General features: G+C 35.8%; 1 protein-coding gene across 1 annotated transcript in view; it reads left to right on the top strand.

Annotated features, from left to right (window-relative positions):
- The window catches only part of ADAM18 (ADAM metallopeptidase domain 18), a 90,989-nt gene extending 70,360 nt beyond the window's left edge, over nucleotides 1-20,629 (top strand). The window contains exons 18-22 of the mRNA XM_024764959.1: nucleotides 4,501-4,684; nucleotides 8,222-8,302; nucleotides 11,415-11,529; nucleotides 18,149-18,305; nucleotides 20,549-20,629. Of these exons, the coding sequence (XP_024620727.1) occupies nucleotides 4,501-4,684; nucleotides 8,222-8,302; nucleotides 11,415-11,529; nucleotides 18,149-18,305; nucleotides 20,549-20,618 (607 nt within the window). The 3' untranslated portion in view covers nucleotides 20,619-20,629. The remainder of the gene's footprint in view (nucleotides 1-4,500; nucleotides 4,685-8,221; nucleotides 8,303-11,414; nucleotides 11,530-18,148; nucleotides 18,306-20,548) is intronic.
- The last annotated feature ends 3,825 nt before the right edge of the window (nucleotides 20,630-24,454 follow it).

The raw sequence follows: 24,454 nt of genomic DNA, 5'->3' as shown, positions 1-24,454 counted from the left end.
TACTGGCTATACTATATCTACTATACAGACAATCTGAACAGACCAATAGCAAATAAGGTGATTGAACTGGCAATTGAAAACCTCCCAACAAACAAGTCCACTGGGGAATTCTACCAAACATTTAAAAAAAGAATTAACAAATTCTTGTGAAAGTCTTCCAAAAATTAGAAAAGAACACTTCCAAACTCTTTTTACAAGGCTAGTATTACCCTAATACCAAAGACAGACAAGGACATTTCAAGAAGAGAAATAACAGGCCAATATCCCTGATGAACATAGATGCAAAAAAAAATTTTTTTAATAACAAATTTAACAGTACTTTGAAAAGAACATACACCATGATCCAGTAGGAAATATCCCAGGGATGCAAGGATGGTTCAATATCCACACATCAATGAATGTGATACACCACATTAATAAAATGAAGGATAAAAATCATATGGTCATCTCAGTAGGTACGGAAAAAGCATTTGAAAAATTTCAACATCCTTTCAATATAATAACTCTCAACATATTAGAGTAGAAAGACTGTACCTTGACATAATGAAAGTTATATATGGCAAACCCACAGTTAATAGTGTACTTAACAGTAAAAGCTGGGAGTATCACCCCTAAGATTAAGAAAAAGACAATAATGCCTTCTCTTGTCACTTCTATTTAATATAATACAGCTGTAATAATCAAAAGAGCATTATACTGGCATAAAACTGAGATATATCAATGAAACAGAATAGCCTAGAAACAAACACATACATACACAGTGAGTTAATTTTCAACAAAGGGGTCAAGATTATAAAATGGGTAAAGAATAGACTTTCCAATAAATGGTGTAGGGAAAACTGTATTGCCACAGGAAAAAAAAAGTTGAACTGGACCTCTGTCTTACACCATATACAACAATCATCTCAAAGTGGAAGATAAAAAACACTTGAATGTAAGACCTGAAGCTGTAAAACTTCTAGAAGAAAATCTAGGAGATAAGCTTCTTGACATTGGTCTTGGCAATGATTTTTTGGATAGGCACCAAAAGCAAAAGCAACAAAAGAAAAATTAGACAGCTAGGACTACGTCAAACTAAAAAGCTTCTGCTTAGCACTGGAGACCATCCACAAAATGAAAGGGAATGGGAGACAATATTTGCAAATCACATATCTAATAAGGGGTTAATATCCAAAACATACAAGGAACACTTACATATCAATAGCAAAAAATATTTTAAAAATGATAATGATAATCTTTATTAAAAATGAGCAGAGGACCCAAATAGACATTCCCCCCCCCACAAAAAAATACAAATGACCAATAAGTACACGAAAAGGTGCTTTACGTCACTAATGATGAGGACCATGCAAGTCAAAACCACAATGAGATATCACCTCACACCTGTTGAGACAGCTATCATCAAAAGACAAGAGATAACAAATACTGGCAAGGATGTGGAAGAAAAGGGAACGCTTGTACACTGTGGGAATGTAAGTTGGTACAGCCACTATGGAAAACAGTATGGAAATTAAAAATACAACTACTTTATGATCCAGCAATAGCCAAAGTATGGAAACAATGAGTGTCCATCAAGGGATGGATGGATCAAAAATGTGGAATACAGGCAATGGAATATTCAGCTTTAAAAAAGATGGAAGTCCTGACATTTGTGACAACAGGGATGAATCTGTGGGGCAGTATGCTAAGTGAGATGAGACACACAAAGAAAGTCAAATACGGAATAGTATCAACTATATGTGTATTCAAAATAAAATATAATGAACTGGTAGAAACACAGAGTAGAAAATCTGTTGCCAGTGGAAACTAGGGAGAAGTTGGTAAAAGGGTACAAACTTTCAGTTCTAAGATGAATAAGTCCTGAGGATCTAATGTATAACATGGTGACTATAGTTGATAACACTATATAATTGTTATATAATCATACAATACAATTATTATATAATTATTGCATAAATGAAATTTGCTAAGAGAGTAGAACTTAAACATATTCACACACAAAAATGGGATAAATAAGTGAAATGAAGAATGTGCTAATTCACTCAGTGGGGTGAATCATTTCACAGTGTATACATGTATCAAATCATCACTTTGTACACTTTAAATAACATAATTTTATTTTCAATTATACCCCAATAAAGCTAGAAAATGACAGTAGCAGATAAATCAGTTCTGGAGATCTACTATATAGCTTAGTTCCCATAGCTTTAAAAATATGTCATTGTATACTTAAACTTTTCCAAGAAGGTAGATCTTTTGTTAATTGTTCTTAGCACACACAAAATAATAATAATTATAATACAAAGGGCAGGAGGAAACTTTGGGAAGTGATGGATATGTTTATGTCCTTGATGATGCTAGTAATTTCATGGGCGTGTCCTTATCCCCAAACTCATCAAGTTTTACACATAGGTACCGTTTTTTGCTGGTGATTATACCTGGAAGTGGTTTAAAGAATAGTAACAGAGCCAACTTCAAGAACTAAGAGAGTGGGAGGAGAATATAAAAAGACTCAGTTAAAGTCAAGCGATCCAGGGAGAAGTAGGACTTTCTTTAACCTCCAGGACACAGTCAGAAAAACTGAAAAATCCTTAGGTAAGCACCACACTCAGCATGGTTGAAAAACAACTTGGTTCCTTTATGAAGATTATAAATGGCCGAAGAAGGTGTCGAGTTCAATGGGACTAAGTGTCCTCCACCACCTGCCTCCACATGAGTTTACTATGGGTTAAGTATGACGTGCAGAGAATGCAGAATTTCCCACATGCCCCAACACAGGAGGACTAATGGATTAAAAGAGGAGCTCTGGAATCACAAAATGAATGAATGAATGAATGAATGAATGAATGAATGAAGTGAGATCTCATGAAGAGACCCTGATTATCTCTAAAAGACAAAGTATAATCAGCCACACTTTGTTAGGTACCAACTGAGAGCACCAGTGATCAGGCAGACTGAGTTACACCACAGTGGATGCCAACAGAGACAGGAGATGGTGGTAAATCAGCCACACTTAATCTCTCTCTGATGGCCAGAGGCATGTGTGCCATCCTTGGTCTAAGACTACTATGGAAGAAGGAAAAGGAAAGGTGGAAGGAACTGTGAAACTTAGCAGGCATGACTTATCTGGACTTCATCTGAGATGATAATAGTACATGAATTTTCCCAAAATAAAATCACTAGATGAGACTGGAATTCAGTAGCTCAATTCATCTGCTTTAAGCAGATTGTGCCAGTTCCAAGAATTCAACCATAATGCAAATTTTGAAAGAACAGACTTTGGAGGAAGAGTTTGTATTTCAATAGCCAGACTAGAAAAAGACCTACCATGCAAAATTGGTTTAAGATGTATTCCATAGAAAAAGAATAGAGCAACCATCAAAAGAATTATTTCAATCTGAAAACCTAGAAAAATTAAGCTGGAGGGGAGAAAAACTGGGAAAGAGATTTGGGTATTGAATCCCCACTCTCATTTCAATCTTCACTTCTTGATGCTATTAAGCTAATCCCTGTGATTTTAAAGAGCCACCCCATGGAGAATTCCCTGTTGGTCCAGTGGTTAGGAGTTTGTGCTTTCACAGCAGAGGGTGTGGGTTCAATCCCTGCTCAGGGAGCTAAAATCCTGCAAGCCACAAGGCAAAAAAAAAGAAAAGAAAAGAAAAGAAAAGAAAAAAGCCCCCCATGGTCTTTTAGGACCAGTGGATGAAATTTCTAAAGGGAAGGCTTTTGGAGAGATAATGCATGCTCCACAGACACATATCAATAACTAAGAATCGTTGTTTCCACTGAGGATAAGAATTGATAGATTTGAGTGATTCCAAGAGCAAGAAGTGACATCGATGATTTTCCAGGGCATAAACTAGGAATATTGGAAGTCTCTTAGACAAGCCAGCGTTCTACCCAATGATAGATTATAAATGGCTAAATAAACTGCTTATGGAATAAACTTCGGTATGCTTATGCCAAAAAATGGGATCTAAAAGTTTCTGAATTCTCAAGAGAGGAATGCAGAATGACTGGAAATATCAGCAGGTTGGAAAAATCCTGGGATTGAAACGGAGTGTCTGTGTACTAAATAGATTTACTGACTAAAGATCATGGCAGGTACCATGAGCATAATCAGAAGGGGCTCAAAAGATACACAAAGTGTAAATAGATGAAGTCAGCCACTGTCAACAAATGTTAGGTGAGAAATAGGAAGACTAGTCAAGCTTTAGCAAAGTGGGAGCAGGTGATGAATTTTCCCAACTGAGTTCTAAAATAGGAAATGAAGGCAGGTCTGAACGTTTGAGTTCAGTGTGTAGTTTTCAGTTCTGCTACAGTGCTAATTAATTGTTTCACATTTAGCTGTGCACCATAAAATAATGTCATTGTGGCATTTTTCTGGTTTTTTACTATCAATTAAACAACATATCACAGTTTATGTAATACAATACTTATTTAAAACTTTGTTTCATTAAAAGACAACACGATAAGACATTTTTTGCTTTCCCTTTCCAGGGATGTTCTTTGTGGAAAATTGGCTTGTGTTTGGCCACATAATAATACTTACAAAAGTGATGTTCGATCTGCAGTTTATTCATCTACTCAAGGACATGTATGCATAACTATTGGGTCATCAGTGAGATCTGGTGGAAGAGATTATGCCTATGTGGCTGATGGCACTGTGTGTGGTTCACAAATGGTAACAAAACATGTTCACTTATCTTTATCTGTGCTAAATTCTGTAATTATCAGACACTATATTCCATGATGACTATCACAATCATACAAAATGGACTTGAACCTGGTGCTGCCACTTATTTCCCATATGATATTGAAAAGATAATTAAACTAAGCCTCAGTTATCCAATCACATTGATTTTTGGGTTAATCTGTCATCAGTCCTAATGTGAGAAAATGTGTTTTTAAGCACAAGATTCCACTAACTGACAGGTGATTTTTTCTTTAGGTCTTTGAATTCTGATGGTTTTAAATCATAAAATTCTAATTTTGAGTTTTTAATTTTTCCTGCTTCACAAAGAAACATAATCGAGCTTTCATATTTCTTCCGCTTACGTGTATGGTCAAAATATAAGTGTGAGAAATTTGGGAGAACCAAACAAGACGTCTGTACTGGGAGACCACAGTTATAGTGATGTATAAGCTTATGCTGATATATACATGTAGTACTATTCATGTAGTCAAAAAATAAAGGGAGAACACAAATGGTTCAGAGGCATAGTGAGTCAGTCTGGAAGTATGAGTGCACACAGTTCAGAAAACATAAGGCAGCAGTTGTAAATCAGTGTGTTTCATGTAAATGGCATTTAGTACTTACTTGCTGGATTAAAAATAAAACAAAACCCTAAAATGGTTACTCAATTAGCTAGTCCTTATATCTGTGTTCAGCAATTTTATTCCCTTGGAAACTTGCTTCTTGTGGTCGACAGCTTCTAAAATGCTCCAATGCTCCCACTTCCTGGTATTCACACCCCAGTGTAATCCTCTTCCTTTGTGTGTGCTCTGGATACAGTGACTGGCTTCTGAGAAAGACAGTATGGCAGGGTTATGGAATGTCACTTACAAGATTAATTTTAAAAAGACAGTGACTTCTGTTTTGCATTCTCTCTCTCTGTCTTTCTCCTGCCTTCTCAGATTGCTTGCTTTGCTGAAGCAAGGTACGTGATGGAGAAACTCATATGGAAAAGCAAATATTTTCTCCTGTAGCTTTTTTTGTACCCTCTTCACAGACTTTAACAGAGCAAAAGCTTTTGATTTTCATGATGTCAATTTATCCTTTCATAGAGCATGCTTTTTGTGTCAAGTCTAAAAACCCTTCATCTAAACATAGGTCATGAAGATATTCTCCCAGTTTTTTTTCTAAAAATGTATAATATTGTGCTTTACATTTAAGTCTTTGTTTAATTTTAAATTTATTTTATAACGTGTGAGGTTTAGGTTGAGGTTCATTTTTTTGGTACTTTGGTCAAAAATAAATTGGGTATATTTTTGTGGGTCTATTTTTGGGTTGCCTAGATTGTTAAATTAATCTGCATGTCTGTCCATCCACCAGTATCATATTCTCTTGATTACTTCAGCAATTCAGTAAGCTTTCATAACAAGCAGAGTGATTCTTCTCATTTTATTTTTCTTTCAAAATACAGTTTTAGCTATTCTAGTTTAGCCCTGCACTTTTCCATATAGATTGTAAAATATACTTATATGAGACAACAAAAAACTTTTCAGAAATTTAATAAGAATTGTGTTAAAGCTATAGTTTAATTTGGGAAGGACGAATATCTTTACTACATTGAATCTTCCAATCCATGAATATGCTAAGCCTCTTCAATTATTTAAGTGCTTATTGATTTCTATCATCAGCATTTTATAATTTTCAAGATACAGGCGTTGTGCATCTTTTGTTAGACTTGTATCTCAGCACTTTATTCACTTTGGAGTAAGTATAAGTGATATTGTGTCTTTAATTTCACCTTTCACATGCTTATAGAAATGTAATTTTTATGTGTTGAACTTGTACCCAAAACCTGGCTGCATTATTTTATTAGTTCTAGAACTTTTTTGGGGGTAGAGTCCTTAGAATTTTGTATGTAGACAATCACTTCATTTTCAAATAAAGACAGTTTTTTTTTTTTCTTTTATGGTCTACACATATATATTTTTTTCCTTGCTTATTGCACCGGCTAGAGCTTCACGTACTATGTTAAATAAGAGTCTTGAGAGTGGACACCCTTGCTTTCTTCCTGATCTTAGGGGAAAACTTCCAGTCATTTACCATCAGCTATTTTATTAGCTGTAGGTTTAAATATGACATTTAAGAAAGTTGAGAAAGTTCCCTTCTACTCCTTGTTCACTCAGATTGTTTTCATTATAAATAGGTGCAGAATTTTGTCAAATACTTTTTCTGTGTTAATTGATACAACCATGTGATTTTTCTTTTTTGAGAATATAGTTCTGTTTCATCCAGATCATCTAAAAAACAATATGTGGAAATACATTAATGGTATTTGAAAAGTCTAGATTCATAAGAAAAACTAGCGTTTGTAAAGATAGTACATTTTCCCTTATTCTGTGTTAGCTGGTGTAGCTTGATAGGGATGAGGAAGCACAAATGATTAAATTTAGGTGGAGGGCCTTCCCTGGTGGCGCAGTGGTTGAGAATCCGCCTACCGATGCAGGGGACACAGGTTTATGGTCAAGTGAATGTACTTAATGCCACTGAATTGTAAACTTGAAAATGGTTAAAACTGTAAATTTTGTATAATGTATACTTTATCATATTTAAAAAGTTAAAAAAAAAAAACGTGCACAGAGGTGTTTGGCACTCTTAAATCTCCTAGATAGTCATGATCAAAGTCTCTGGCAATTTTGAACCATCTTCCAAAATTCTCCACCTAATTTTTTTTTTTTTTTTTTTGGCGGTACACGGGCCTCTCACTGCTGTGGCCTCTCCCGTTGCGGAGCACAGGCTCAGCGGCCATGGCTCACGGGCCCAGCCGCTCCGCGGCATGTGGGATCCTTCCAGACCGGAGCACGAACCCGCGTCCCCTGCATCGGCAGGCTGACTCTCAACCACTGCGCTACCAGGGAAGCCCTATGCTGATATTTTTAAAGAAGTCAAAAGAACATAAGCTAGGAGCCTAGTTTAAAAAACAGAAAAAGGTAAATGAGGGAAAAAGTGAGTAATTTACCACTGGATTACCCACTTTGACGTAAGAAGGGTTTTGCAGTGGATCCAAATTAATTTAAAATATTTCTCTTGCTGGATTATTCAGATCAATATTATAACAGGGATTCATGACAATTTATAATCCAAAATATTAATTTATATTTAAAACCCAAACTAAATTAATAAATTATGTTCCAGTTTCAGTTTTTGAGGGGACAAATCATTAATATTAATCTAACCAATTATTCATAACAGAACATTAACTCCCCTGATGGAGATTCTCAATTCAATTCCCAATTGTAAGTATCAAAACCAAAATTATATGACCTTATTACATAAACTATGTTAAGGCAAGCACTCTCAGGGGGGTTTTCTTAAAGTTATTATTGTTTATTTTTGTATTGGAATGCCAGAATCTTTGTACCAATATCAGAGTAATACATAATAAAAAGTCTCAACAAGAGCATCTTTTGTACGTATATAGCAAATAGTTAGTTCTTTCTTCACATCAAATTTGTGAATAATTATGAAGTATTGTTTGTTCTGTTTTAGTATTGTATAAATAAAACCTGCAAAGAAGTTCCTTTAATGGGGTATAATTGTAATGCCACTACAAAATGCAGAGGAAATGGGGTAAGCTACTTTTGTTTTCATAGTTCTAAATTTCATGTTATTTTTGTGGGTATTTCAAAGTCAAAATCTATACTGTTTGGGAGAATTGAAAATCTAGGTTGCTTTTAAACAGACCTGGCCTAAGAATAGCTAACTAATATAAAGAAAATCAGCTGATTTCCAACCATTCCAAACACTATTAAGTGAATTGTACTATGTGTGTACTGAATTTATTGTAAGCACTCACAACTTATGAATTAGTAACATGTTTAAATAAAAAACACTTATTATTTTCTCATGCAAATAAATGCATATTTTACTTATATCGTGAACATATTTGCTCTCCCTCATACTCTGCGTAATTAAAACTTATGGCTATATAATATTTTACAGAAGGTATACTTAAAAAACATATTAGAGAATTTCTGATGTTCTTATGAAGAGGTTTCTGATAGAAAATATATCCTCCTGCAAAAAAATATTTTATTTCTTCTCAATTGCTTATCTGTTTTAATCTGGTAATACAGATTTGTAGTTACTTTTATGTTTAATTTTTACTTCTTAAAATGTATAATTTGGGTCTCTTTGTGTTACTATTTTCCTAAAAGAAAATTAGTGTATGATTTAGTCAACATTATATGAATGATCCCAAATTAACCAAATTTATCAGTATTCAATTTTATAATTTTTAATTGATTGGTTTTAGAAGATATAAAGTGCTGCTGCATTGTCTTTAACTTTCTATGAGCTGTAAACAAAAAGGAGAGCTACATTTTCATGTTTTGTCTTTTATTTTCTATACTTATAATTATTGGTCTGATCTTTTGGTTTCCTTTGTTCAATTATCTGTTTTTAAGCCTCCAGCCTTAATATTTTTTATAAAATCTCAAACCAAAGTTATAGATTATTGATACATTTTATTTAGTAATAATTAACATGCAATATTATATTAGTTTCAGGTGTATATTAGTTTCAGGTGTACAGCACAGTGATTTGATATTTTTATACATTATGAAATGAGCACAACAGTAAGACCAGGTTTTTGTACATCTTATTTTACAATACAAAGTTTTAGAAAAAAAAAAACAAACACATCCAAAATGTAGCTACTTTGACTTTGATGTTCCTGAGATATTCTATGCATTATGTTAATTTTTTCTAAAATTTATGTTACAGGGAAATTATAATCTATTTAGATTTGATATTCTAGATAAATGTTCTTTCTAACATGACATTGTCCGTCTACTTTAATGGGAGGAGTAGGGTACTGGAATACCACTTTTTTCAGAAAGTAAAGAAAAATATATGTGGGAGGTATTCATTTAGAGGAGGTCCCATGTATCAACAATGGAAAAATGTTGCCTTTCCACATTAAAAATCCCTCTGTTGTCACAGGGCTATTAAATTTTAATTCCATTCTCCCAAAACTTTGTAAGCTCTGTTGGACTGTCCTATCGCTTTCAGTCCTGCCAGAGAGAAACGTGATGCTAGTTTAATTCCTTTTACCTTGTGCCGAATGTTGTGAGATTACTTTTCTTTGTTTTCTGAGCTTAGAAATATTGCTGACAAGTGTCTAAGGTATGTGTTTTTCATTTCATTTTTTCTACTAGGAAGTCAAATTACACATCCAGTCTGAAATAGCATGTCATTCTTCATTTAATAAAATTTAATAATATAAAATGTAATAATATTATTTATTTGGTTATTGCTTCTGCTCTAGCTGGCCATCTTTTTCTTTCATTAAGTTAGTCAAAATGCAATGATGGTAACCTCTGTTGCTTTATGTTGCTTAGATAATTGTAAATTAATTCAGGACAGGGGAAAAATTTTGGATTAGGTTTGAGATAATAAAAAAACGATACTGTAGTCCTAATTTCAAAACTTTATATTAAAATATTTATCACTTGTGCACTAAATATCAAAAAACAGAGGTATTGATATGTACAATAGAAGAACACTTTATGGAATTCAAGATTATAATTCAAACTCATTTTATTGAAATCCCTTTTGATATGTAGGGAAAAGAGATTTAAAATTTCAATAATCGTTAAACACAAGAATTTAGCACTGTCAGTGTACATGAGCAGGACACAATATCTGTAGCAGAATTATAGGAAATATCCATATCTTTGAATATTACATCTATTTTTTAAATGTGCCAGTCCTATATTTATACCTTCAGGTATGAGAATATGTTCATAACATAACATTAGTGATATTTGTTTGGCAAAAACCTGGGAATGAGTGTTAATGTGTGTTTGTGGGGGTGGATGTACATGTTTATCTGTGAATATACATAACACAGAATATGCTTAGCAGTGGAGAGGGACTTAATTAGTGGGTGAAGACATTTAGTTCTGTGTATTTTAATTGTTTGAATTTTACAAAACTTTACTCAAAAATGAAAATTAACACTAAGCTATTGAAATGTAAAAGCATAAATAACATGGAAACTGCACTGAATATAAACTGCTAGCAATTCAAACTTATCATAAAGTTTTTTTTCTATCGTTTTTAATTATTTTTGGCATCTATGTTTTTTTTTCTTATATTGGAAAATTTTTCACTTAAAAATGAAATACAAATGGTTGATCAACAGTATTAAATTTTGAAAGAAAGGGCTAGGATAATAAATTAAAGTGGCCAAGTCAATTGATGGCAATTCTATCACGATATTTTTGTGTATAAATTAAAGGCCAGGGGCTTCCCTGGTGGCGCAGTGGTTGGAAGTCCACTTGCCAGTGCAGGGGACACCGGTTCGTGCCCCCGTCCGGGAGGATCTCGCATGCCGCGGAGGGGCTGTGCCCGTGGGCCATGGCCACTGGGCCTGCGCGTCCGGAGCCTGTTGCTCCGCAACGGGAGAGGCCACAACAGTGAGAGGCCCGTGTACCGCAAAAAAAAAAAAAAAAAGAAGAAAATTAAAGGCCAGGAACATACTATCAGGCAGGGTAGTGATTCTGGCATTAACTGTTAGTATACTGCCAAATTTTTCACTACTTTTTCTAACCTATTTCTCACATTATGTAGTCTTAACAAACTCAGAAAAACAGTGATTTTGTTCTTTTGAATGTATTTCTATATGACATATAAAGACTACCATGATTTATAGTGATTATATGTTTTTCTGTTTCAGATATGTAATAATTTAGGCAATTGTCATTGCTTTCCTGGGTATAGGCCTCCAGATTGTGAATTACAAATTGGTTCACCGGGAGGAAGTATTGATGATGGAAATGATCATAAATCTGGTGAGTAGAAATTAAACTTTAAAAAAAAAATAGAATGCTTTATGAAATAATTAAAGAAATATACTGCCACGTCAAATCTTTCATGATCTCCTGAGTAATTAATAGCGTTACCTTGAATAGTGGCTTTCATTACATTAGTGTTAAATAATATTTGTAACGTGGTTTCCTCGAAGAAACCCAGTTTTGATCATCTCAGTTACTAAGATAGAATATGGTACTCTTAAGTTTCAGTAAATGTCATAGCATGAATGCAAAACAAATTCAAATATGGATGAATGAACACTGTGTAAGTTGTTTGCATCCTGTGCTATTAAAAACTTTGTAGGTTATTAAAAAACAATTGTAGGATAAAGTGTTTATTCTGAATGAAATATAGACAAAAACATATGACAAAATATAAGTGTACACATTTATTAGGAAATAACAGTCAATCACATTTTGAGTGATGAAGTACAGGTTTATACTTTCTCTTTTTTCCATGAACAGCAAGTAGCTGTTCATTGATTCAACATCCATGTATGATAAAAACTCTCAACAAAGTGGGTATAGAGGGGCTATACCTCAACATAGTAGAACCCATATATGGAAAACCCAAAGCTAACATCATACTCAATGGTTAAAAGCTGAAAGCTTTTCCTCTAAGAACAGGAACAAGACAAGGATGTCCACGCCCACCACTTTTATTCAACATAGTATTAGAAGTCCTAGTCACAGCAATTAAACCAAAAAAAAACAAATAAAAGATAATGCAAGTTGATTTTATGGGTATTTTATTCTTACTGGACTACATGGCCCAAATCAATTCATACATATCCATTTATAAAATTATTTTTGTGTTTGTATAATTTTGCTGGAACAACTGGACATCCATAAGCAAAAGAATTATTCTAGGCACAGACCTCATAACTTTCAAATATTAGGATCACAGTCCTCATACAAAATACAAAAGTATGCGTCTCCTAGAAGATAACAGAAGAAAATCTAAGTGCCCTTAGAGAATGACATTTTAGATACAGCAGCATGAACATGATCCATAAAAGAAAAAATTGGTAACTTGCACTTGATTAAAACGTAAAAGTTCTGTTCTGTACAGAGTCAGAGAATGAAAAAACAAGCCAGAAACTGGGAGAACATCTTTGCAAAACATATATCTGATATAGGACTGGTATTCAGAATATACCAAGCACTCTTGAAACTCAACAGTATGAAAATTAACAACCCAGTTTAAAAATGAGCAATGTTAAAGTGCTTATCTGGGCTCTCTTGTAGTTCTCTGAGCATCTCTAGAACGATTACGTTGAATTCTTTGTTGAGCAATACCTAGATCTCCATTCCTTTGGGGCCAGTCACTGTAAATGTCCTGTATTCCTTTGGTGGAGACATCTTTCCCTGATTTTTCATGATTCCTGTAGCCTTGCGTAGGTGTCCATACATTTGGAGATACAGTCACCCCTTCCAGACTTTGTAAACTATTTCCTAAGGGAAGCCTTTCACCTGTGGATGGAGGCACACTTGATCATGCTGTGACCCTGGGACAACTGGTGCAGGGCGCCAAATGCAGGAGCACCTGGTGGTACCAGGCCCAAAGGGATGTAATGTCTCTTCAGCTCAGGCCACTGAGGTCCATATTATCAACTGTGTGGTCCTTGTGAGCCCTTCGCGGGTCCATAGTGGCTGCAAGGACTGTTGGGCTCTAAGCAGGACCTCCAAGATCAATAGCTAAGGACAAGGCCAGGCAGCAGTGGTGGCTGGAGATAGTGGCATGCACACACTTGGCCGTGGGGCCCAACTGCAGGTGCCCGTGTGGTGGCAGAGGTCAGGTGCAGACATGCTTGAAGCGATGGGCTGGAACCAACTATAGGCTCACTGGCCACAGCAGTGTTCCTGAGTGTCAGTGTGCTTTCCTACTGCTTCAAGCTCTACCTTGGGGTATGCATGCTGCAGGGAGACCAGTGATGGGGGGTGGTCAGGCTCGGGGTGCACACCGATGGGCTAACTACAGGTAGGCACAGTGATGCCAACCAGTGTCAGAAGGCAGAGCCTGATCTGGATCCAACAAACAGCTACAGTATGCTCCTCTCCTGTGGCTGTACTCTTAGCCCCTGGAAAGAGTGCACTGCTGTGGAGGTCAGTGATAGGGGTCTGGCTGGGAGTGTGCAGGTGCATAGCTGGGGAGCGGGGCTAGTTACAGGTGGGCATGGGTACTGGCCAATGGCAGAGGCTGAGCCTGATCTGGATCTGATAACAGCTGCAGGGTCCATGGATGTCAGTGTGCTCTCCTGTGGCTGGACGCTTTCCCCACTGGCATGCACACTGCAGTAGAAGCCAGTGACAGGAATCAGGCTGGGAGCATGCCAGTGCACGGATGGAGAGGCTATCAACAGGCAGCCATGGTGGTCTTGGCCAGTGACAGAAGGCAGGACCTGACTGTGCCTACAAACAGCTGTGGCTGGCAGGAGAGGGGGCAGGCTGGCTGCCTATGCATTCACCTGGGGCTGCAGGTTATTTCTGCTCAGTATTATATCAGAGTCTAGTATAAAAAGACCAAAAAAAAAAAAAAAAAAGCTCAAAAAGCATACAGATTGAAAAGGAAAAAGAAAATCAGTCTTTATGTATAGATAATATGATCCTATATGCAGAAAATCCTAAGGAATCCACAAAAAATTTAGTAAGGTTGAAGAATATGAGATCAAAGTACAAAAAGCAATTGTATTCCTGTAAACTAAGAGGAGACAATCCAACAATGACATTAAGAAACCAATTTTATTCACCACAGCATAAAAAGTAAAATACTTAGAAACAAATTTAGTGAAAAATTACATGATTTGTACACTGAAAATTTCAAACCATTGCTGATGTAAATTATAGAAAATTTATATAAATGGAGAGGCAATGATGTTCATAGATTGGAAGACTATTGTTAAATGGATGGTTCTCTGCAAATTTATCTATACATTCAAGAAAATCCCTGTAAAAATCATCCAGCTGGTTCATTTGCAGAAATTGACAAGCTGGCTATAAGCTTTATATAGAATTTCAAAGGACCTAGAGTTGTCCAAATAACTTTGAAAAGAGTGATGTTGGAGAAAGTATACCACCCAATTTCAAAACTTTCTATAAAGCTACAATAATCAACACAGTGTAGCACTGATATTAACATAGGCATGTAGATCAATGGAACAGAATAAAGAACTGGAAATAGACCCACAGATACATGGAAAACTGATTTTCCGTAAAAGTGCAAAGCAACTCAGTGAATAAGGGGTAGTTTTTTCAACAAAAGGTGCTGGAACCATTACATACCCACATGTTAAAAAAAAATGAATTTTGTACATTTTGTACATGATCTGAAATCATATACAAAAATTCACTCAAAGTGGATCACAGATCAAAATGTGAAGCCTAGGGCTTCCCTGGTGGCGCAGTGGTTGAGAGTCCGCCTGCCGATTCAGGGGACATGGGTTCGTGCCCTGGTCCGGGAAGATCCCACATGCTGCGGAGTGGCTGGGCCCGTGAGCCATGGCCTCTTAGCCTGCGCATTCAGAGCCTGTGCTGCGCAATGGGAGAGGCCACAGCAGGGAGAGGCCCGCGTACCGCAAAAAAAAAAAAAAATGTGAAGCCTAAATATATAAAACTTCAAGAAGAAAATATATGAGAAAACCTTAGTGACTTTGGATTAAATAAGGATTTTTTTTTACGTATGACACCAAAAGCACAATCCAAGGAGAAAAGGTGAAAACTTGGACATCATCAAAATTAAAAGCTTTTGCTCTTCAAAAGTCACTGTTAGGTGTATACCTAATAAAGTATTTATATTCAGAATATGTACAAATTTTATATTCAGAATATATAATCTTTGAAACGTAATAATGAAAAACCAACAGCCTTCTAAAAATGGGCAAAACACTTAAACAGACACTTTACCAAAGAAGATATATGGATTGGCAAATAAGCACAAGTAAAGATGCCCAACATCATTGTTCATCAAGGAAATGCAAATTAAAATCACAATTAGATACCATAACATTCCTTTAAATTTTGTTTAAAGGACTAACCACGTGAAGTTTTGCCAATATGTGAGGATAGTGTCTCATACACTACTGTTGAAATGTAAAATTGTACAGTTTCAGCTTCTTAAAAAGGTAAACTTTTACCTACCATGTAATCTAGTCACTTTACTATTTTATTTACCCAAGAGAATATAATGCCTTCTCCCATACCAAACTTTGTATACAAATGTTCATAACAGCTTTATATGTAATAGATAAAATTTGGAAACAACCCAAATACAAATCAACAGGTGATGGATCAACGATGTGTGGTATATCCAAACAATAGCATATATTGAACAGTAAAAAGGAAAAAGCTATTGTTAAAAGTACCAACATGGATGGATGTCAACATTTACGCTGTGTGAAAGAAGCAAGACTAAAATGAATACAGACTGTCTCACTCTATATTAAATTGTAGGACACACAAACTAATCGATAGGGAGAGAATGCAGATCAAATCAGTGGTTACTTGTTTGGGGGAGTGGCATCATGGCAGCATCATATATAAGCAAGAAGAAACTTTTGTGGATGATGGATATATTCACGACAGTTGAGCCTGGGAGTACATGGATTTGAACTGCACGGATCCACTCATACACAGATTTTTTTCAATAAATACTACAGTACTACAGCATCTGAGGTTGATTGAATCCACGGAAGGGCAACTGCGAATATGGTGGAAGCTGGACTAAGAAGGGACCTAGAATATGGAGGACCAACGCTAAAGTTCAACACGGATTTAGACTGCTCAGAGTGGATTCCCCTGACCCCTGCATTGTTCAAGGGTCAACTGTCTTTTGACTGATGTGGTGGTTTTACAGATATATACATATATAAAACCTGTAAAATTGTACATCTCAAATAGGTGCATGTATTATGTGTCTAAAATAACTCAGTAAAGCTGTTAAAATAGCAAAATTTAAATGACATCTAAGACAAAAGTCACACTCTTTTGTTGTCAAATCTCAGATGTTAGTTGAACTTATTTTATCTACTTATCAAAAAATGATAAGAATTTTACATAAATGAAGAAAAATCCACAGATGTCAAAAAAAAATCTTTTAAATGTACGCCATATTTGTTCAATCTTATCCATCTGTACAGTTACAATGTTTGCATTTCATTTTATATGAAGAATAACTATAATAAAAAGAATGAAAATACCAAATATACCAAGACTCTCATCCACTGCTAATGGGAATGTGATTTCTACAACCACTTAGGAAAATCACTGGAAAAGTTACAAATGTTCAGTTTAGGCACCTGCTATGAATAAGCATCACCACTCCCAAGGGCATATACCTGAGAGATGCGCACACATACATTGACGAAGAGACATGTAGTATAATATTCATAGCAGCACTATTCGTAACACCCATAATTGTAAAGAACCCAATGCTCATGAGAAATAGAATGCATTAATAGCTGTTATTTCTACATAAAGCTATTATATGCAGTGAGGAGAATGAATATTTTACAACTATAAGCGATAATCTGGGTGAATCCCTAAATTACATAATATTGAGCCAAAAACTAATCAGATAGAATAGAAATACACACAATATAACTCTGTTTATATAAAGTTTAAAATCTGTCAAAAATGATCCGTGCTCTTAGAGACCATGGATTAGTGATTCTCATTGGGAAGGATGGTGGCTGAAAGAAAGCAGATTGGAGGTCATGGGATGCTGGTAATACTAAGTTTCCTGGATTTGGTGCTGCTGGTTACATAGATATGTTCAATTTAGAAAATTCTTTGAGCTGTAAAATTATGGCATGCATGCATTTCTATTAGTATGTTATAGTTCAGTAAAAAATTTACTAAATAAATAATAATGGAAGAGATCAATACACATGTAACCTTTGGAGAGGAATGATGATTAGAAAATGTCCTGAGGCTGCTTTGGGGAGTCTAACAGGGTATGTTGATCTGGATGATTTTGCTAATTCTTTGTTAACATATTTATTTACTGTGTACTTTTCTGAATTGCATAATACTTCAATTTTTTAGGTGTAAGAAATAACGAAAGGGCATAAATATGTCGTTGAACGTCAACGAGAGGGGAAAAATACACACACTTTACATATAGGTAGATACAGATACCAGGATAGGTATAGATGTGGATTTTATTCATACGTATAAAATATAAATACTAGATGGAGAAACATGAGTCATTTCAAAACGGTTTCCTCCAAGGAGAGAAGCTATGTGACTTGGCGAGGGAGGGGGATGGCGGTTTTTCACAGTATTTTGCTAAATTTTTAACTTAAGCCCTATTAATATATCACCTTTTAAAATATGATGCCATAAATAAGCAGCATGTAATAAGCAGACCTCAAAATATGTATACAGTATCATAATAATTAAACAAATATGCATAAAAGATGACTAGTAAATCTATGAAAAATGCACCATTGAAGTTTTGGCTATGAGCTTAAATGTCCTTTCGTTTTCTCCTATAAGAGTTTGCAAGGTATTAAACTTTCGATTAGGTATATGATTTTATATGTACACATATGATTAAAGTGAAATAAATATATTCAAATGTTCTATGTTTCATTTCTAGTTACAATTTTTACTAAAAAAGGCTACAATGCACATCAGAACTGGTTTATATTGAGTTTCTACATTGTTCTGCCCTTTTTCATAATTTTCACCATTATGATCATGAAGCGAAATGAAATGAGAAAATCACGCAACAAAGAGAGTGCAGAATATGAGGGGTAAATATGATTTTACAAATAATTTATTATTTTAAATTGTGCTGGTCATTAACCAGTGTCATAAATTCATAATTGCATAACATTTGTTATATTTATTATTAAATATGTGCTATTTTAAATCTAAGGTAAATGGCATTTTAACCATTTTGTTTTCCCAGTAGTTCATTGTTAGTATATTAAGGCAAGTCAAAATTTTGACTGCTCCAAAACTGTTCTCCTGACGAATATTCCACACTGTACTAGGGACTTAATATGTCAGAGAAGGATATATTTGGTGTATCATTTTAAGTTCCTTTCTAGTTGGATCTAAATTAAGTATGAGTGTTTGTTTCCTTTGGGGAAACCTTTTTTTTCCAGTTTAGAATTTGTGTTAAACACGTCACTAATAAACCCTTGAACGTCATAATATTTCTATCTCTTTAGTAGTCTCAAATACTGTTAAAAAATCTCTACAGAATTCCTTTGAAATCAGGTACTGTTTCTTACACATTTGTGCAGACTGTTTTCTTACATTTGTGCGTCTTCTCTTCTGATGACCCAACATTTAACTCATTGAAGGTAAGAAACCCTCATATTAATCCCGAAATGTAACATCACGAATGAGGATTTCAGCTTCAAAGTTACATTTTCTATGAAAGCTATTATTACTAGTCCATTTATGAAGACACGCTCAGTTGCACACACATTACATGCATATCGTTCAGGGAAGTGATGGATCATATTCCCTGAAAGAGGAAGTGACTTAATTGGCCTATCACGAGCCCTTACAGAGGAAAAGAGAATTCAAAGAAAGTCCGGACAGGTAATATCGTAGAGGGAACGTCAGTAAAGTACATGCTCAATACATCTTCACATCCAAAAATTTCTGCTGCACCCAGCGTTAATGACTGTTCCTTTATAAACTCTCCCACCAGGCCTGGGATGTGTACCATTCGGCCCTCCATCTTTGTTTATTCTATAAGTGTATATACTGGAGCCACTGAAAACATAATTTTCATCAGATGGAAAAAGTCATCTTGTAGCCATATATTTATTTCCATCATGCATTAGGCTGGGGCTATGAGTTTTAGGTAGGAAGATCACAGAGGTGGAATGTCGTTCTCATCACATCAATATCAAAGGCAAATACTACCAACTGATAACTTAATATCAACCTTGATTACCTGGAGGAAGTAGTGTTTGTCAGGTATTTCCGGAAAACACCTGTAAGATTATTTTTCTCCCTTTTTATACTAAAATCTATAAAAGGAAGCAACTAAATGTACCCCATATGTTTTTGTTTTTTGAGCAGCTCTTCACTTTTGGGTTCTATAAGATGTTCCAGAATCATCTTGTATATTCCTGGCCACAGGCCTAGAAGCAGGCATTTCTACAAGGATTCTTGGTTTCTTTTATTGGAGAACAATATTAGAAACAGATCTAGATGCTAGGTGTGCTCCTTGCTTCTTGTATTTCATTGCGTCTAGATCCTCACAATAGATGGATATATAAATTCAATATATGTGTACAACACATACATACACACACCTGTCTTTATATATCCTGCAGATAAGGCCTTTATCAGATATAAAAATTGCAAATGTTTTCTTCAGATATGTGTCATATTTTCATTCTAACCACAGTGTGTTTTGCTGAGGAAAAGTTTTTAATTTTATTATTTTCCTTCTTGGATTATGCTTTTGTTGTTATATTTAAAAACTCACCACCAAACCCAAGGTCACTCAGATTTTCTCCTGTGCTTTCTTCTTGAAGATTTATAGCTTTGCATTTCACATTTAGATCTATGATCCATTTTAAGATAATTTTTGTGTAAAATTTGAAGTAAATTTAGAGTAAGGTGTGAAGTATGTGATAAGGTTTGTATTTTTGCATATGTATGCCAAATGGTCCAGCACCATTTGTTGAAAGAACTATCGTGTCTTCATCAAAATGCCTTTGCACCTTTGTTGAAAACCAACTGACCAATATATATGTAGGTCTAATTTTGAATGAAGGAAATAAGATGTTTTTTATTTTCATGGTCAATTTTACAGTGCAAGTCTGCTTATTTATAGGATAATGATTTTTTTTTCTGTAATGTATCTTTTTCCAAGTTTCAAACATTAGAATGTGATTTTCTCTTTAATTCATATTTGCAAATAAGTTTGCCTAAAGGAAAGATGTGAGTTATCTTTTTCACATGCCACAGGTTAAGTAAATAAATAAAGGTATAAATTCCTTTAAAATCCTCTTTTATGTTGAAGTTTGTCTCTTAGAAAGCAGAATGGAAAGAAAGTAATGCTTCATGAAGATTGGTTTTCTCTGCCTTCATAATGAAGTTAAACGGCATTAAAATGTATTAATATTTGGCAAGGTTTGAAAAAGACTTTTTGCTGTTGTTGCTTTTAACTCACACTAAAAATTGTGCAAGCAGAGGGCTAGACATGGGAGACTTAGTAGAAGACTAACTTTTCTTAGAGTGGACCATAACACAAACTCACAGACCACACACCTAAGAACTTCCATTTAATCACTTTCTGCAAGACCAAGAGGAAAAATCATAGTTATGGTGAATACACATTTGGGTTGAAGCCAGGAATACAACACAAATTGGGCTTCCAGAAGGAATATATTTCAAATATATATACCTAGATATACATACATATATATAACCTAAATATTCATATATAGAGAGAAGTTTTATGTATGTAACTATATATATCATATATATAACTATGCATATATATATATATGCTTTATGACATCCTAATGAGTATGAGGTTGTAGCTTATGGTTTTTATTTGCATTTTTGTAATGATTAATGAGCATCTTTTCATGTGCTTATATTCCATTAGTATATCTTCTTTGGAGAAATGTCTATTCAAGTCCTTTGGCCATTTTTGAATCAGATTGTTTGGGGTTTTGTTGTTGAATTTTAGGAGTTCTCTACATATTCTGTATATTCATCTCTTATCAGGTATATGATTTGCAAATTCTCCCATTTTTTGTTTGACTTTTTATTTGTAATATTCTGGGTATATAGCCAAAATAATCAAAAGCAGTTTCTCCAAGAGCTACTTGTACACCAATGTTCATTGCACCTTTATTCACAATAGCTAAAGATGGAAGCGACACAAGTGTCCATCAACAGATGAATGGATAAAGCAAAATGTGGTTTAAACATGCGATGGAATATTTATGATCTAGCCTTTAAAAGGCAGGAAATTCTGACACATGCTACAAGGCAGATGAATGAACCTTGAGGACATTATGTTACATGAAATAACCTAGTCACAAAAGACAAATACTGTATGAGTTCACTAACATGAGGTACCCAGAGTAGTCAAATTCCTAGAGAGAGAAAATAAAATGGTGGTTGCCAGGGTTTGGGATAGGAAGGAATGAGGAGTTATTGTTTAATGGGTATAGAGTTTCAGTTTTTCAAAATGAAGAGTTTTGGAGATGGTAGCTGGTGATGTTTGTACAACACTGAATATACTTAATAGCAATAAACTGTACACTAAAAAATAGGATGGTAAATTTTATGTTATGTGTGTTTTACCATAATAAAAATTATTCTTATAAAAAATAAATTTCCCCCAACCCATAAATTAAAACATGAAATGAAAGTCCTCTTCAAGTTAACTCTTAGCCTTTCAATGTGTGAACTCCACAGTGACTGGGAAAAAATTGTATTTAGACTCTCACCATAGTCTTCCTAAACCATAGATTTTTCTAAGAGCCAAAAGTGTACAAAACTAAATAAATAAATGGATTTCGATTGTTTTCAGTCATGTCAAGGCTGTAATTATTTTGCCTCATACTTAAATTGTAAATCAACAGTAAAGTAAATAAAATGCACACATAGGAGATTGGTTCAAGATGGCGGAGTAGAAGGACGTGCACTCACTCCCTCTTGGGAGAGCACCGGAATCACAACAGTTGAACAGTCATCGACAGGAAGACACTGGAACTCACCAAAAAGATGCCCCATATCCAAAGACAAAGGAGAAGGCGCAATGAGATGGTAGGAGGGGCGCAATCACAGTAAAATCAAATCCCATAACTGCTGGGTGGGTGACCCACAAACTGGAGCACAATTATACCACAGAAGTCCACACACTGGAGTGAAGGTTCTGAGCCGCACGTCAGACTTCCCAACCTTGGGGTCTGGCAACGGGAGGAGGAATTCCCAGAGAATCAGACTTGGAAGGCTAGCGGGATTTGATTGAAGGACTTTGACAGGATTGGGGGAAACAGACACTCCACTCTTGGAGGACACACACAAGATAATGTGTGCATCAGGACCCAGGGGGAAGAAGAAGTGACCCCATAAGAGACTGAACCAGACCTACCTGCTAGTCTTGGAGGGTATCCTGCAGAGATGGGGGATGGCTGTGGCTCACTATGGGGACAAGGACACTGGCAGCAGAAGTTCTGGGAAGTGCTCCTTGGTGTGAGCCCTCCCGGAGTCCACCATTAGCCCCACCAAAGAGCCGGGTAAGCTCCAGTGTTGGGTCGCCTCAGGCCAAACAACCAACAGGGAGAGAACTCAGCCCCACCCACCAGCAGACAAGCAGATTAAAGTTTTACTGAGCTCTGCCCAGCAGAGCAACACCTAGCTCTACCCACCACCAGTCCTTCCCATCCCATCAGGAAGCTTGCACAGACCTCTTAGATAGCCTCATCCACCAGAAGGGAGACAGCAAAAGCAAGAAGAGCTACAATCCTGCAGTCTGTGGAGAGAAAACCACATTCACAGAAAGATATACAAAATGTAAAGGCAGATGACTATGTACCACCTGAAGGAACAAGATAAAACCCCAGAAAAACAACTAAATGAAGTGGAGATAGGCAACCTTCCAGAAAAAGAATTCAGAATAATGATAGTCAAGATGATCAAGGACCTCAGAAAAAGAATGGAGGCAAAGATCAAGAAGATACAAGAAATGTTTAACAAAGACCTAGAAGAATTAAATAACAAGCAGAGATGAACAATACAATAACTGAAATGAAAAATACAGTAGAAGGAATCAATAGCAGAATAACTGAGGCAGAAGAATGGATAAGTGACCTGGAAGACAGAATGGTGGAATTCACTGCCACAGAACAGAATAAAGAAAAAAGAATGAAAAGAAATGAAGACAGGCTAAGAGGCCGCTGGGACAACATTAAATGCAACAACATTAGCATTAGGGGCCCCAGAAGGAGAAGAGAGAGAGAAAGGACCCGAGAAAATGTTTGAAGAGATTATAGTTGGAAGCCTCCCTAACATGGGAAAGGAAATAGCCACCCAAGTCCAGGAAGCACAGAGAGTCCCAGGCAGGATAAACTCAAGGAGAAACACACTGAGACACCTAGTAATTAAATTGACAAAAATTAAGGACAAAGAAAAATTATTAAAAGCAACAAGGGAAAAAATGACAAATAACATACAAGGGAACTCCCATAAATAAGGTTAACAGGGCTTCCCTGGTGGCGCAGTGGTTCAGAGTCCACCTGCCGATGCAGGGGACACGGGTTCGTGCCCCAGCCCGGGACAGTCCCGCATGCCGCGGGGCGGCTGGGCCCGTGGGCCGTGGCCGCCGGGCCTGTGCGTCCGGAGCCTGTGCTCCGTGGTGGGAGAGGCCGCAGCAGTGAGAGGCCCGCGTACCGCAAAAAAAAAATAATAATAATAAGGTTAACAGCTGATTTCTCAGCAGAAATTCTACAAGCCAGGAGGGAGTGGCACAATATATTTAAAGTGATGAAAGGGAAGAATCTACAACCAAGATTACTCTACCCAGCAAGGATCTCATTCAGATTTGATGGAGAAATCAAAAGCTTTACAAACAAGCAAAAGCTAAGAGAATTCAGCACCACCAAACCAGCTCTACCACAAATTCTAAAGGAACTTCTCTAAGTGGGAAACACAAGAGAAAAAAAGGACCTACAAAAGCAAACCAAAAACAATTAAGAAAATGGTAATAGGAACATACATTTTGATAATTACCTTAAATATGAATGGATTAAATGCTCCAACCAAAACACACAGGCTTGCCAAATGGGTACAAAAACAAGACCCATATATATGCTGTCTACAAAAGACCCACTTCAGACCTAGGGACACATACAGACTGAAAGTGAGGGGATGGAAAAAGATATTCCATGCAAATGGAAATCAAAAGAAA

The sequence above is a fragment of the Neophocaena asiaeorientalis genome, unplaced genomic scaffold (assembly GCF_003031525.2).
Source record: "Neophocaena asiaeorientalis asiaeorientalis breed wild unplaced genomic scaffold, Neophocaena_asiaeorientalis_V1.1 scaffold14, whole genome shotgun sequence".
NCBI lineage: Eukaryota > Metazoa > Chordata > Mammalia > Artiodactyla > Phocoenidae > Neophocaena > Neophocaena asiaeorientalis.
The sequence above is the reverse complement of the archived record's forward strand: the minus strand, read 5'-3'. Positions and strand labels throughout refer to the sequence as shown.